At 45.4% G+C, this 15,223-nt stretch overlaps 1 protein-coding gene across 1 annotated transcript in view; it reads right to left on the bottom strand.

Annotated features, from left to right (window-relative positions):
• Positions 1-11,916: 11,916 nt before the first annotated feature.
• ubl3a (ubiquitin-like 3a) overlaps positions 11,917-15,223 on the bottom strand; it is a 98,272-nt gene continuing 94,965 nt past the window's right edge. The window contains exon 5 of the mRNA XM_072476959.1: positions 11,917-13,635. Coding sequence (XP_072333060.1) covers positions 13,583-13,635 — 53 coding nt within the window. The 3' untranslated portion in view covers positions 11,917-13,582. The remainder of the gene's footprint in view (positions 13,636-15,223) is intronic.

Below are 15,223 nucleotides of genomic sequence, written 5' to 3' on the forward strand. Positions count from 1 at the left end.
GGAGGGTAGGGAAAGGGAGCGGTTGTTGAAAGAACTTCTGAGGGTGGACAGACAATATGCGGAGGCACCGGAGGAGGGACTGTACAGGGAAAGGGAAAGGCTACATGTAGAATTTGACTTGTTGACTACGGGTAATGCAGAGGCACAATGGAGGAAGGCACAGGGTGTACAGTACGAATACGGGGAGAAGGCGAGCAGGTTGCTGGCCCACTAACTGAGGAAAAGGGGAGCAGCGAGGGAGATAGGGGGGGTGAGAGATGAGGAGGGAGAGATGGAGCGGGGAGCGGAGAGAGTGAATGGAGTGTTCAAGGCATTTTACGAAAGATTATATGAAGCTCAGCCCCCGGATGGGAAGGAGAGAATGATGTGCTTTCTGGATCAGCTGGAATTTCCTAAGGTGGAGGAGCAGGAGAGGGTGGGACTGGGAGCACAGATTGAGACGGAGGAAGTGGTGAAAGGGATTGGGAGCATGCAGGCGGGGAAGGCCCCGGGACCAGACGGATTCCCAGTTGAATTCTATAGGAAATATATGGACTTGCTGGCCCCGCTACTGATGAGAACCTTTAATGAGGCGAGGGAAAGGGGGCAGCTGCCCCCAACTATGTCAGAGGCAACGATATCGCTCCTCCTAAAGAAGGAAAAAGACCCGCTGCAATGCGGGTCCTACAGGCCCATTTCCCTCCTGTGTGTGGACGCTAAGATTCTGGCCAAGGTAATGGCAATGAGGATAGAGGATTGTGTCCCGGGGGTAGTCCATGAAGACCAAACTGGGTTTGTGAAGGGGAGACAGCTGAATACAAATATACGGAGGCTGCTAGGGGTAATGATGATGCCCCAACCAGAGGGGGAAGCGGAGATAGTGGTGGCGATGGATGCCGAGAAAGCATTTGCTAGAGTGGAGTGGGATAATTTGTGGGAGGTGCTGAGGAGATTTGGTTTTGGGGATGGGTATATCAGGTGGGTACAGTTGCTGTATAGGGCCCCGATGGCGAGCGTGGTCACGAATGGACGGGGGTCTGACTATTTTCGGCTCCATAGAGGGACGAGGCAGGGATGTCCTCTGTCCCCGTTATTAGAACATAGAACAATACAGCGCAGTACAGGCCCTTCGGCCCACGATGTTGCACCGAAACAAAAGCCATCTAACCTACACTATGCCATTATCATCCATATGTTTATCCAATAAACTTTTAAATGCCCTCAATGTTGGCGGGTTCACTACTGTAGCAGGTAGGGCATTCCACGGCCTCACTACTCCTTGCGTAAAGAACCTACCTCTGACCTCTGTCCTATATCTATTACCCCTCAGTTTAAAGTTATGTCCCCTCGTGCCAGCCATATCCATCCGCGGGAGAAGGCTCTCACTGTCCACCCTATCTAACCCCCTGATCATTTTGTATGCCTCTATTAAGTCTCCTCTTAACCTTCTTCTCTCCAACGAAAACAACCTCAAGTTCATCAGCCTTTCCTCATAAGATTTTCCCTCCATACCAGGCAACATCCTGGTAAATCTCCTCTGCACCCGCTCCAAAGCCTCCACGTCCTTCCTATAATGCGGTGACCAGAACTGTACGCAATACTCCAAATGCGGCCGTACCAGAGTTCTGTACAGCTGCAACATGACCTCCCGACTCCGGAACTCAATCCCTCTACCAATAAAGGCCAACACTCCATAGGCCTTCTTCACAACCCTATCAACCTGGGTGGCAACTTTCAGGGATCTATGTACATGGACACCTAGATCCCTCTGCTCATCCACACTTTCAAGAACTTTAACATTAGCCAAATATTCCGCATTCCTGTTATTCCTTCCAAAGTGAATCACCTCACACTTCTCTACATTAAACTCCATTTGCCACCTCTCAGCCCAGCTCTGCAACTTATCTATGTCCCTCTGTAACCTGCTACATCCTTCCACACTATCGACAACACCACCGACTTTAGTATCGTCTGCAAATTTACTCACCCACCCTTCTGCGCCTTCCTCTAGGTCATTGATAAAAATGACAAACAGCAACGGCCCCAGAACAGATCCTTGTGGTACTCCACTTGTGACTGTACTCCATTCTGAACATTTCCCATCAACCACCACCCTCTGTCTTCTTTCAGCTAGCCAATTTCTGATCCACATCTCTAAATCACCCTCAATCCCCAGCCTCCGTATTTTTTGCAATAGCCTACCGTGGGGAACCTTATCAAACGCTTTGCTGAAATCCATATGCACCACATCAACTGCTCTACCCTCGTCTACCTGTTCAGTCACCTTCTCAAAGAACTCGATAAGGTTTGTGAGGCATGACCTACCCTTCACAAAGCCATGCTGACTATCCCTGATCATATTATTCCTATCTAGATGATTATAAATCTTGTCTCTTATAATCCCCTCCAAGACTTTACCCACTACAGACGTGAGGCTCACCGGTCTATAGTTGCCGGGGTTGTCTCTGCTCCCCTTTTTGAACAAAGGGACCACATTTGCTGTCCTCCAGTCCTCTGGCACTATTCCTGTAGCCAATGATGACATAAAAATCAAAGCCAAAGGTCCAGCAATCTCTTCCCTGGCCTCCCAGAGAATCCTAGGATAAATCCCATCAGGTCCCGGGGACTTATCTATTTTCAGCCTGTCTAGAATTGCCAACACCTCTTCCCTACGTACCTCAATGGCATCTATTCTATTAGCCTGGGGCTCAGCATTCTCCTCCACAACATTATCTTTTTCCGGAGTGAATACTGACGAAAAATATTCATTTAGTATCTCGCCCATCTCTTCAGACTCCACACACAATTTCCCATCCCTGCCCTTGACTGGTCCTACTCTTTCCCTAGTCATTCGCTTATTCCTGACATACCTATAGAAAGCTTTTGGGTTTTCCTTGATCCTTCCTGCCAAATACTTCTCATGTCCCCTCCTTGCTCGTCTTAGCTCTCTCTTTAGATCCTTCCTCGCTACCTTGTAACTATCCATCGCCCCAACCGAAACTTCACGCCTCATCTTCACATAGGCCTCCTTCTTCCTCTTAACAAGAGATTCCACTTCCTTGGTAAACCACGGTTCCCTCGCTCGACGCCTTCCTCCCTGTCTGACCAGTACATACTTATCAAGAACACGCAGTAGCTGATCCTTGAACAAGCCCCACTTATCCAGTGTGCCCAACACTTGCTGCCTACTTCTCCACCTTATCCCCCCCAAGTCACGTCTAATGGCATCATAATTGCCCTTCCCCCAGCTATAACTCTTGCCCTGCGGTGTATACTTATCCCTTTCCATCATTAACGTAAACGTCACCGAATTGTGGTCACTGTCCCCAAAGTGCTCTCCTACCTCCAAATCCAACACCTGGCCTGGTTCATTACCCAAAAACCAAATCCAATGTGGCCTCGCCTCTTGTTGGCCTGTCAACATATTGTTTCAGGAAACCCTCCTGCACACACTGTACAAAAAACGACCCATCTATTGTACTCGAACTCTATCTTTTCCAGTCAATATTTGGAAAGTTAAAGTCTCCCATAATAACTACCCTGTTACTTTCGCTCTTATCCAGAATCATCTTCGCCATCCTTTCCTCTACATCCCTAGAACTATTAGGAGGCCTATAAAAAACTCCCAACAGGGTGACCTCTCCTTTCCCGTTTCTAACTTCAGCCCATACTACCTCGGAAGAAGAGTCCCCATCTAGCATCCTCTCCGCCACCGTAATACTGCTCTTGACTAGCAGCGCCACACCTCCCCCTCTTTTGCCTCCTTCTCTGAGCTTACTAAAACACCTAAACCCCGGAACCTGCAACATCCATTCCTGTCCCTGCTCTATCCATGTCTCCGAAATGGCCACAACATCGAAGTCCCAGGTACCAACCCATGCTGCCAGTTCCCCTACCTTGTTTCGTATACTCCTGGCATTGAAGTAGACACACTTCAAACCACCTACCTGAACACTGGCCCCCTCCTGCGACGTCAAATCTGTGCTCCTGACCTCTATACTCTCATTCTCCCTTACCCTAAAACTACAATCCAGGTTCCCATGCCCCTGCTGCATTAGTTTAAACCCCCCCAAAGAGCACTAACAAATCTCCCCCCCAGGGTATTTGTGCCCCTCAGGTTCAGATGTAGACCATCCTGTCTGTAGAGGTCCCACCTTCCCCAGAAAGAGCCCCAGTTATCCAGAAATCTGAATCCCTCCCGCCTGCACCATCCCTGTAGCCACGTGTTTAAATGCTCTCTCTCCCTATTCCTCATCTCACTATCACGTGGCACGGGCAACAACCCAGAGATAACAACTCTGTTTGTTCTAGTTCTGAGCTTCCATCCTAGCTCCCTGAAAGCCTGCCTGACATCCTTGTCCCCTTTCCTACCTATGTCGTTAGTGCCAATGTGGACCACGACTTGGGGCTGCTCCCCCTCCCCCTAAGGACCCGGAAAACACGATCCGAGACATCACGTACCCATGCACCTGGGAGGCAACATACCAAACGTGAGTCTCTCATGCTCCCACAAAATCTCCTATCTGTGCCCCTGACTATAGAGTCCCCAATTACTAATGCTCTGCTCCTCTTCCCCCCTTCCCTTCTGAGCAACAGGGACAGACTCCGTGCCAGAGGCCCGTATCCCATGGCTTACCCCTGGTAAGTCCCCCCCCCACAAGTATCCAAAGCGGTATACTTGTTTCTCAGGGGAACGACCGCAGGGGATCCCTGCACTGACTGCTTTTTCCCAGTCCCTCTTACAGTTACCCACCTATCTCCAATCTTTGGTGTAACTAATTCCCTGAAGCTGCTATCTATGACCCCTTCTGCCTCCCGAATGATCCGAAGTTCTTCCAACTCCAGCTCCAGTTCCCTAACTCGGTCTTGGAGGAGCTGGAGATGGCAGCACTTCCTGCAGGTAAAATCACCAGGGACACGAACTGCATCCCTCACCTCAAACATCCTGCAGGAGGAACATTGCACTCCCTTCCCTGCCATTCCTCTAACTTTCTACCAAGATCTGGCTAACAACTAAATTAAATTTTTTATAAAAAATAATAATAATATAATAAAATATGGTACTTACCTCAGACCAATGGGTTTTATTATTAGGTTAGAGGAGGAGGGCGGGTGGGAGAAACTACACGTGTAGTGTCTCGGGTTTCCTCTCCACCAGAATTTATTGGTGAGGGTCTTCCCAGACGTCCGCGGGTCGACTTCCTGTTCCCGCCTAAAACACAAATTTAAAAAAAAAAAAATTCTCAGCTCCTGCTGAAATTGACTAACCAGCCAGCTCCACTCCCGCCAAAATCAACTGGCCTGCCCCTGCAAAGACAAGTGCTTTTAAAGGACAGACTTACCTCCCAGCAACCACTTCCGCACTGCTCCCGCTGAAACTGACTCACCAGCTGCTCTCACGCCGAAATCGACTGGCCTGCCCATGCAAAGACAAGTGCTTTTAAAGGACAGACTTACCTCCCAGCAACCACTTCCGCACTGCTCCCGCTGAAACTGACTCACCAGCTGTTCTCACGCCGAAATCGACTGGCCTGCCCCTGCAAAGACAAGTGCTTTTAAAGGACAGACTTACCTCCCAGCAACCACTTCCGCACTGCTCCCGCTGAAACTGACTCACCAGCTGTTCTCACGCCGAAATCGACTGGCCTGCCCCTGCAAAGACAAGTGCTTTTAAAGGACAGACTTACCTCCCAGCAACCACTTCCGCACTGCTCCCGCTGAAACTGACTCACCAGCTGATTCTCCCGCCAAAATCGACTGGCCTGCCCCTGCAAAGGCAAGTGCTTTTAAAGGACAGACTTACCTCCCAGCAATCACTTCCGCACTGCACCCACTGAAACTGACTCACCAGCTGTTCTCACGCCGAAATCGACTGTTATTGTTTGCACTGGCGATTGAACCCCTGGCCATAGCATTGAGGGGTTCCAGGAAGTGGAGGGGAGTACTCAGGGGGGGGGGGGAGAAGAACACCGGGTATCTCTGTATGCGGATGATTTGTTGCTATATGTGGCAGACCCGGCGGAGGGGATGCCAGAGATAATGCGGATACTTGGGGAGTTTGGGGTTTTTTCAGGGTATAAACTGAACATGGGGAAAAGTGAGTTGTTTGTGGTGCATCCAGGGGAGCAGAGCAGAGAGATAGAGGATTTACCGTTGAGGAAGGTAACAAGGGACGTCCGGTACTTGGGGATCCAGATAGCCAAGAATTGGGGTACATTACACAGGCTTAATTTAACGCGGTTGGTGGAACAGATGGAGGAGGACTTTAAGAGATGGGACATGGTGTCCCTGTCATTGGCAGGTAGGGTGCAGGCGGTTAAAATGGTGGTCCTCCCGAGATTCCTTTTTGTGTTTCAGTGCCTCCCGGTGGTGATCACGAAGGCTTTTTTCAAAAGAATCGAGAAGAGTATTATGAGTTTTGTGTGGGCTGGGAAGACCCAGAGAGTGAGGAGGGGATTCTTGCAGCGTAGTAGGGACAGGGGTGGGGCTGGTAAAGCCTGGGTGAGTACTACCGAGCCTGGGTGAGTACTACTGGGCCGCCAATGTTTCAATGGTGTGTAAGTGGATGGGAGACGGGGAGGGAGCGGCGTGGAAGAGATTGGAGAGGGCGTCCTGCAGGGGGACTAGCCTACAAGCAATGGTGACAGCACCGTTGCCGTTCTCACCAAAGAAATACACAAGCCCGGTGGTGGTGGCCACATTGAAAATTTGGGGGCAGTGGAGACGGCATAGGGGAAGGACGGGAGCTTCGGTGCGGTCCCCGATAAGAAACAATCATAGGTTCGTTCCGGGGAGAATGGATGGGGGATTTTGAGCATGGCACTGCGGTAGTTCAACTGAGAGATCTGTTTGTAGATGGGTCGTTTGCGAGTCTGGGAGCGCTGACGGAAAAATGTGGGTTGCCCCAAGGGAATGCATTTCGGTACATGCAACTGAGGGCTTTTGCGAGGCAACAGGTGAGGGAATTCCCGCAGCTCCCGACGCAGGAGGTGCAGGATAGAGTGATCTCAGAGACATGGGTGGGGGATGGTAAGGTGTCAGACATATACAGGGAAATGAGGGACGAGGGGGAGATCATGGTAGATGAGCTGAAAGGGAAATGGGAAGAAGAACTGGGGAGGAGATTGAGGAGGGGCTGTGGGCTGATGCCCTGCGTAGGGTAAACTCATCGTCCTCGTGTGCCAGGCTAAGCCTGATACAAGTTAAGGTGTTACACAGGCGCATATGACTGGAGCACGGCTTAGTAAATTTTTTGGGGTAGAGGATAGGTGTGCGAGATGCTCGAGAGGCCCAGCGAATCACACCCACATGTTCTGGTCATGCCCGGCACTACAGGGATTCTGGGTGGGGTGGCAAAGGTGCTTTCGAAGGTGGTGGGGGTCCGGGTCGAACCAAGCTGGGGGTTGGCTATATTTGGGGTTGCAGAAGAGCCGGGAGTGCAGGAGGCGAGAGAGGCTGACGTGTTGGCCTTTGCGTCCCGAGTAGCCCGGCGCAGGATATTGTTAATGTGGAAGGAAGCCAAACCCCCAGGTGTGGAGACCTGGATAAACGACATGGCAGGGTTTATAAAGTTAGAACGGATTAAGTTCGTGTTAAGGGGTTCGTCTCAGGGATTCACCAGGCGGTGGCAACCGTTTGTCGATTACCTCACAGAAAGATAGAGGGAATGGAAAAGAAGTAGACAACAGCAGCAACCCAGGGGGGAGGGGGGGAGAGGGGAAGGGGGGGGGGGGAAGAGAAATCGAACGGACTCTCAGAGATGTTATTGTATATGTATAATATGTATAGGTAGTCGTTATAGGTAATTGTACATTGGATTGTATTTTTGGAGAGTATTTATTTTGGACAAGGCAGTTGCTATTCAGTTTTGTTTTTGTTTATATATTATTTATTTATTTGTTTAAAACTGGCCACTGTTATTTATATTGCTTTATTGTTGTGTAAAAGAAACACTACGTACTGTTGTTTGGCCAAAAATCTTGAATAAAATATATTTTTAAAAAAAGAAAAGTTGCCAAAGTCCTATAGAGAGTGAATAGGGGAAATTAATAATGGAATAATAATAACTTATTGTCACAAGTAGGCTTCAATGAAGTTAGTTGCCACATTCCGGCGCCTGTTCGGGGAGATAGGTACGGAAATTGAACCTGCGCTGCTGGCCTTGTTCTGCATTAAATGCCAGCTGTTTAGCCCACTGTGCTAAACCAGCCCTCATGTAAGGTGCAAATGAATTCAACAGGTATTTTGCATCAGTCTTCACGATACAGGATACAAGTAACATCCCAGAAATATCTGTAAACCAGAAAATGGAACGGGAGGAACTCGACAAAAACAGGTCTGTGGTAGCGAACAAATTTGGAATTACAGGCTGACAAGTCCCCAGGTCCTGATGGACTTCATCCTAGGGTCACAAAAGCAGCAGCTCGTGAGAAAGTTGATGCATTAGTTTTAATTTTCCAAAATTCACTAGATTTGGAGAAGGTTCCATTAGAAAAGTAGTGAATGTAACTCCTGTATTCAAAAAGAGAGGCTGAAAGCAGAAAACTTCAGGCCAGTTAGCTTAACATCTGTCACAGAGAAAACATTCAAAGCTGTTATTAAAGACATTATTAGAGGGAGCTTAGAAAAAGTATTAAGATTTCCAGGAGGCATTTGATAAGGTACCACATCAACGATTATTGCAGAAAAAAGCTCAGTGTAGGGGTAACATATCTGCATGGATTGAAGAGTTGCTAGTTAACAGGAAACAGGGTAGACATAGATGGGTCAATTTCTGGTTGGCAAGATGTAATGAGTGAAATGAAATGAAAATCGCTTATTGTCACAAGTAGGCTTCAATGAAGTTACGGTGAAAAGTCCCTAGTCGCCACATTCCGGCGCCTGTTCGGGGGGGCTGGTACGGGGATTGAACCGTGCTGCTGGCCTGCCTTGGTCTGCTTTCAAAGCCAGCGATTTAGCGTGCCACAGGGATCAGTGCTGGGGCCTCAGCTGTTTAAAATTTATGTAAATTTCTTGGAGTAGAGGTTACCATCAGATCAGCCATGATCTTATTAAATGGCAGAGCCGGCTCGAGGGATCGAGTGACCCATGTATGGTTCTAATTCATATCTTCGTAATATTTTAGCATGGATTTAGGATTGGTTAATGGATTGAAATAAAAAGTAGAAATAAACAGGTTATCTTCAGGATTGTGGGGTGCAACTAATGGAGTACCACAAGCATCAGTGCTTTGATTTACAATCTATAACAATTACTTGGGTGAGGAGACAGAGTGTAATGTATCCAAGCTGTCCGATAATATAAAGTGAAGTAGGAAAATAAGCAGAAGGAGATGCAGAGACGTTCCAAAGGAATTAAGTGAGTGGAGAAGAAAATGGCAGATGGGAGTCCAAAGATGTGCAGTGTAGGTGGATCGGCCGTGCTAAATTGCCCCAAGATGTGATGGTTAGGTGGACCTAGGGGTTACAGGGATAGGGTGGGGGATTGGACCTAGGTAGGATGCTCTTTTGGAGGATCAGTGCAGACTCGATGGGCCGAATGGCCTCCCTCTGTACTGTAGAGATTCTATGGAGTATAACGTGGGGAAGTGTGAAATTACCCACTTTGGTAGGAAGAATGGAAAAGTATAATTTTTTTTAAAAGGTGAGGCATGAGTGAATGGTGCTTTTAAGATGATTTTGGTGCTCTTATACACATTACTGGAAGAATTTTTTTCTTTAAAAAAAAATTAATTTAGAGTATCTAATGTTTTTCCCCCAAATAAGGGCCAATTTTTATGTGGCCAATTCACCAACCCTGCACATCTTAGGGTTGTGGAAGTGAGACCTACGCAGACACGGGGAGAATGTGCAAATTCCACATGGACAGTGACCTGGGGCTGAAATTGAACCTGGAACCTCAGCGCCGTGAGGCAGCAGTGCTAGCCACTGCACCACCGTACTGCCTTACATTACTGGAAGTTAACATCCAAGTACAGCTCGCAATTCAGAAAGTAAATAGAATATTTACCTTGAGTGGAAGGTTAGTGTACTTGAGGTCGTGCTGCGATTATGGGCAGCTTAAGTGGACCTCACCTGGAATGTACTGTGCATAATTTCATCTCCTTGCCCAATAATCTTCTAGTCTTATTGCAACAATGTTATAAAATTTTACTAGATTCATTCCTGGGATGGGAGAGAGGATGAGAGAATTGGTGAATTACACTTATTCTCGGGTGTTTAGAAGAATGAGTGGTGATTTCATTGAAATGTATAAAATTCTTAAAGGAGCTTGAAAGAATGGATGCTGAGAGCTTGTTTCCTTTGACTGTAGAGACAGGAATTGTAAAAGTGGATCAGGATAGGGGCTCAGCCATTTAGGACTGAGACAAGAAATGTCTTCATTCATTGGATACAAATATTTTGACTTCTCTACCCCAAAGAGGGAGGTCTTGTGATGCAGTAAGTAGCATCCTTGCCTGTGAGCCTGAAGCTCAAGGTTTGAGTCTGACCCCAGGGCGTGATGGCCAGAAATGGTGCATGTGGCCAAACAGGTTGAGTATCAATCTGTGCATCCTTCCGCACACCCCGGCAAGAGCGGCAGAAATTCCTGGTTAGCCATGTAACAGAAAGAACATTGGATCCTCTAACATTACTATCCATAGTTGCAGACTACTATGTGTATAAAAATAAATGTTGCCACAGCAATTCAGACTCTGAATGAACTGTAAACCACCACCACCACCCACCCCAGAGATCTGTGAATGCTTAGCTGGTAAGTACATTGAAGTTTGATATTGCTAAGAATTTTAGGTATGTGAAATAAAGAGATAGAGTGGAAAGTAAACTTCAAGCAGAGGCTTAACCATGACCTTAGTAAATGACTCTAGGGGCCAAATGGCCAACTCTTGCTCCCATTTCTTAGGCTCCTAGGACCTTGAGGGACTCCAGCAGAAATGATGCTGTATTGGATGGGAAGCCACTTCAATGTGATTTTCTAAATGGAACTGGAAAGATAAGAATGGAACCAGAGGGGAGCAGTTCCACTTCGGAGGATGGAGTGGTCAACTGTGTCAATTGCTGCGGACAGGCCAAAAAGGATTAGGAAGCATAGTTCACTTTGGTGATGTCTCATCGATCAAAACAAATTTATACTCTGTATTGATTATTAATCCAGAATAACCAGGATTGCTGGAATAGAAATGGACATTCGCATTCTGCTCCAAACAGACTAATGGGAGTGTGTTCATAGAAAAGAATAATTCAATCCCTACACAGTGCAGGAGGCGGCCATTTGGCCCATCGAGTCTGCACCAGCCCTCTGAAAGAGGACTTCACCGAGGCCCAAACCCCCACCCTATCCCCATAACCTCACCTAGGGGCAATTTAGGATGGCCAATCCACCTAACCTGCACATCTTTAGATTGTGGGAGGAAACCCATGCAGACACAGGGAGAATGTGCACAGACAATCCCCCCCAAGGTCAGAATTGAATCCGGGTCCCTGGCGTTGTGAGGCAGCAGTGCAAACCGCTGCACTAACCACTGTGACACCACGCCGCCCATATGCAATATGAATCTGAAACAACATTAAATAACTGAGTAATCCATGTCTTCATGAACATGACACTGGATCAATATAGAATCAAGGACAGACACCTATTTAATTGGTGGAATCGATGGCATTCAGAAGTTGAGGACAAGACATTTTACAGTAATACAGCTGCGATGGAATGGGGACCTTTACTGTGTATCTGCCTGCAGTTGCTTTGTGATATGATGCAACATTAATTAATTTGTTCACAGTGACATCTTGCGCATAAAAATTCTCAAAATTGTAAACAAGTCAATAAGCTGGCAGAAATCAAGTTAGATTTTTCTTGGAGCTTTTTGAAAGCAACTTATTCCAAATATATCTAGTAGTTCATCCATGGAAATAATACCCAGTGAGATTCACGGCATGAACTGCAATATTCTTTTATTTAGTTTACAGAAGTATCTATCAGTACAGGTTGCAGAAAGAAAATGTTCAGTGATATTTACAATCATTGCAAAACTCAGCTCTATACAAATTTGATCCTGATCAATATGAACAATATTTGGTAAGAACTATAGCATGTAAAGCATTTTAAAAGCAATAAACACAGGTAAAAGAAAAACCATTACTGGGTATATCATGTCCACCTAACTATGACAAATACCATTGAGTTCAATCTGGGCAGATGCTTTTATTAGATACAGAAATAATGTCAACCTGTGACGTCTTTAAATTTGCTAATGTTACTTACATGGTATATTCTATTATACTACAAGCAAATCTATACTTGTTAATAAGTTCTATACTCATGTACTGTATAAGATTCTTATTAAATATATTCTACACATCTGTAATTCAGCTGGGAAGAAACACCCCCCCACTGAAAAATATAAAAACTTTTTTTTAATTTTTTTTATACAGGTTCAGATGAAAGTAGCTCATGCTTCAGTGCTGTGTAAAATTCTCTAGATTTTAATTAGCATATCATTTGTAATTTATACAAAAGGAAAGGGAAGGCCAACCTACAGAACAAATTAGGTCCTTCTGGTTCGGTTTCCCTATCTTTTGTACAATTGCAAGCACTAAATACAGAAAAGCAAATTATTACAAGTACTAAAATAGTTAATTGTGGTACAGAAAATGAACATAATGTGCTAATGCTTAATGAGTGACTTCCTCGCATTAGATTTAAAATTTGTACTAGGTTAAAAATAAGCCCAATAGTCAACAGTAAGGTTATAAGATCAAAAATAATAATAATACAGGTGAGATGATTAATCAGACTTCCTACCACAAATACAGTAAATGGTACACAGCAGTGGGAAAGAAATACTTCAACGAAGCTTCCCCCTCTCTCATTAAGACTACAAAATGCACTGGTGTACGCTGCAGGATTTACTTGGTACAACAAATTAAGCTGATACAGGTAATGCCACATTAAAACAGCGCATAAAGGGAAAAAGAGAATCGTTTAAATGAACTCTATAAACTCATCAAATTACAGGCATGTCCACTTTATTTTTATTTTTTTTAAACAGCAGACCTATTCATACTTTAATGGCAATGGAGTTTGCAAGAGATCATGGAGGGTTAGAAGAACAAAAATCATTTCACAATTATCTTTAATGTAATTGAATCTTTAGTAATTCTGGCTTCGTCACCCAGTTAAACAAAGTAATTGCAACTGCAATTAACAGTGTGACTTTCCTCCAGGAGGTGGTTGAGTTTAAAAAGATCCTCTTTCTAAAAAAAAAAAGCATGATGTACATTTTTCAATTCTACAAAGCACGGTGATAACAGAATGGATTCATGGTGTGAAATTCTTGTGTTTAATTTTGCCTGTCTGTATATATAAATAAATACAGAAACTGTTGAAGGCATACCTCTCAGAAAATGAAAAAACAAACACTACAACAGAGAACAGCTTTAAAATAAATCAAAACAGTTATGCTCCAGTTTTTAATATTGTTTCATGAACAATCAGGTTTGTTTTTAAAAAAGGTCCTTGAAGCAACATTACTTCTCTTCTATACCAGCAGCATGAATGACAAGGACTATATTACATCACGGTTAGCAGTTGGTGGAAGTATTTACAGAATCACACAACAATTGCTCTCTCCAGTCTTTTCACGGTTCCTTTGACCTGCAGATATTGAAAAGGTTTGGTGAGAAACATCACAAAAAATATATTCTCTCCCCATTTTTCTGGAAAGGCTTTGACTTTTTTTTTTTGAGAACAGACTAAGCAACAGCTTTGAGTGGCAGACTCTTCAATTTCTCTTTCTTCAACTTTACACTACTCACCAAGTTGAAGTGCCAACGTTCCACTTGGAATCTTCCCACCAAATCACAGTGAAGATAAAACTATATACATCATGGTTTGAATCCATTTCGCACAGTTCAACAATGCGAAAGGCAGGACAGTGACATGTCTATACCTTGTGCATGTAATAATCACTAAACATCAACTCAAATAATGTAGAGTTTTATGTAGTAATATGTAGAATTTTAGGTAGTAAGCTGTAGCCACGTAAAATGGCTGCTTCCCGATTAATTTAGCCAAAACCAGATTTAAAATGGCTAACCGGAAAGGCTGCTGGGAAAAGCAGGTAACAAGACACAAACGGACAGCTGCAGACAGAATAGCATATTCGGCTCTGGGGGAAGTTGGCCCAGATCGATACTCAGGGCTATTAACAACCCATCCACCCAGACATTTGCAGTTTAATCGGCTATCCCCGGGAACAATTGCAACATATTAGCAATTGAATACCGGGCCAGACCTGTCGGCGCCTGCAGTGGCCGAAACAAAGGCAGGTGAACGACCACCCCCCGATCGGGGAATCGCCTCGCAATTGGACGTATCGAACCCAGTGATTGGGAACAAGTCCAATCACTTGGGACTCAGGGTCAAGGGCCGCCCCGGGAGGCGGGAAGCCCCTGGGCCCTATAAAGTGAGGGGCCAAGTTCAGATCTCTCTCTCTCTCTCTCCCTTCTTCGCCTGCTCAAGACCTTCGCAAGAACTGCAACCGGCAACTGTAAGTTTGAATTCAGCGATCGCTATCCGGTAAAGACTCCTAGCCATTGACCTGTAGCAGCCTTTTGAATCCCGCGGGCCAGATCCGATTGGATAAGCCATTCATTTCCCTGACCTGGTGGGCTCTTCCTAAAGTTAAGTATTGGCCAGTAGTGATAGGTTTATTATATAGATAGTAGGATTATTGTGTAAACATTACTTGTTGTATATAATAAATGACCGTTGATTTCAATCTTACTAAGCGGTGTGCTGACTTATTAATCATAACTTGAACTTGAACCACGTGGCGGTATCAGAAAGATACCTGGCGACTCGTGAGCAAAGGTGATGTAATCAGAGCTAATAAACTAAGGCTAAAAAGAGCAACATAATTGGCGACTCCGCCGGGACCCGACATAGAAGTGGAAAACCACTCCGGGAGAATCCCAACAATTTGAATAGAATCCAATCGGAAACAAAAAACAAAAAAAAAACCACAAGTGTTCAAGCGGTTCTGGTTAATAATTCACAATTCGTAAGTGTGTGTATGCATGCGTAACTAACAGGGTTATAAGGTAAAACTGATAGATTTTGTTGCGTCAAAACTGTCGGAAGTCTGTATTTTCGGAAATTAGCGCAAGCCGTACCCGCATCTACGACACCACCTTAGCCCCCTGTTCCAAATTTGAACGTAATGAGCAGATAAGAGAGATAG

This window comes from Scyliorhinus torazame, chromosome 15, assembly GCF_047496885.1.
Source record: "Scyliorhinus torazame isolate Kashiwa2021f chromosome 15, sScyTor2.1, whole genome shotgun sequence".
NCBI classification, from domain to species: Eukaryota; Metazoa; Chordata; class Chondrichthyes; order Carcharhiniformes; family Scyliorhinidae; genus Scyliorhinus; species Scyliorhinus torazame.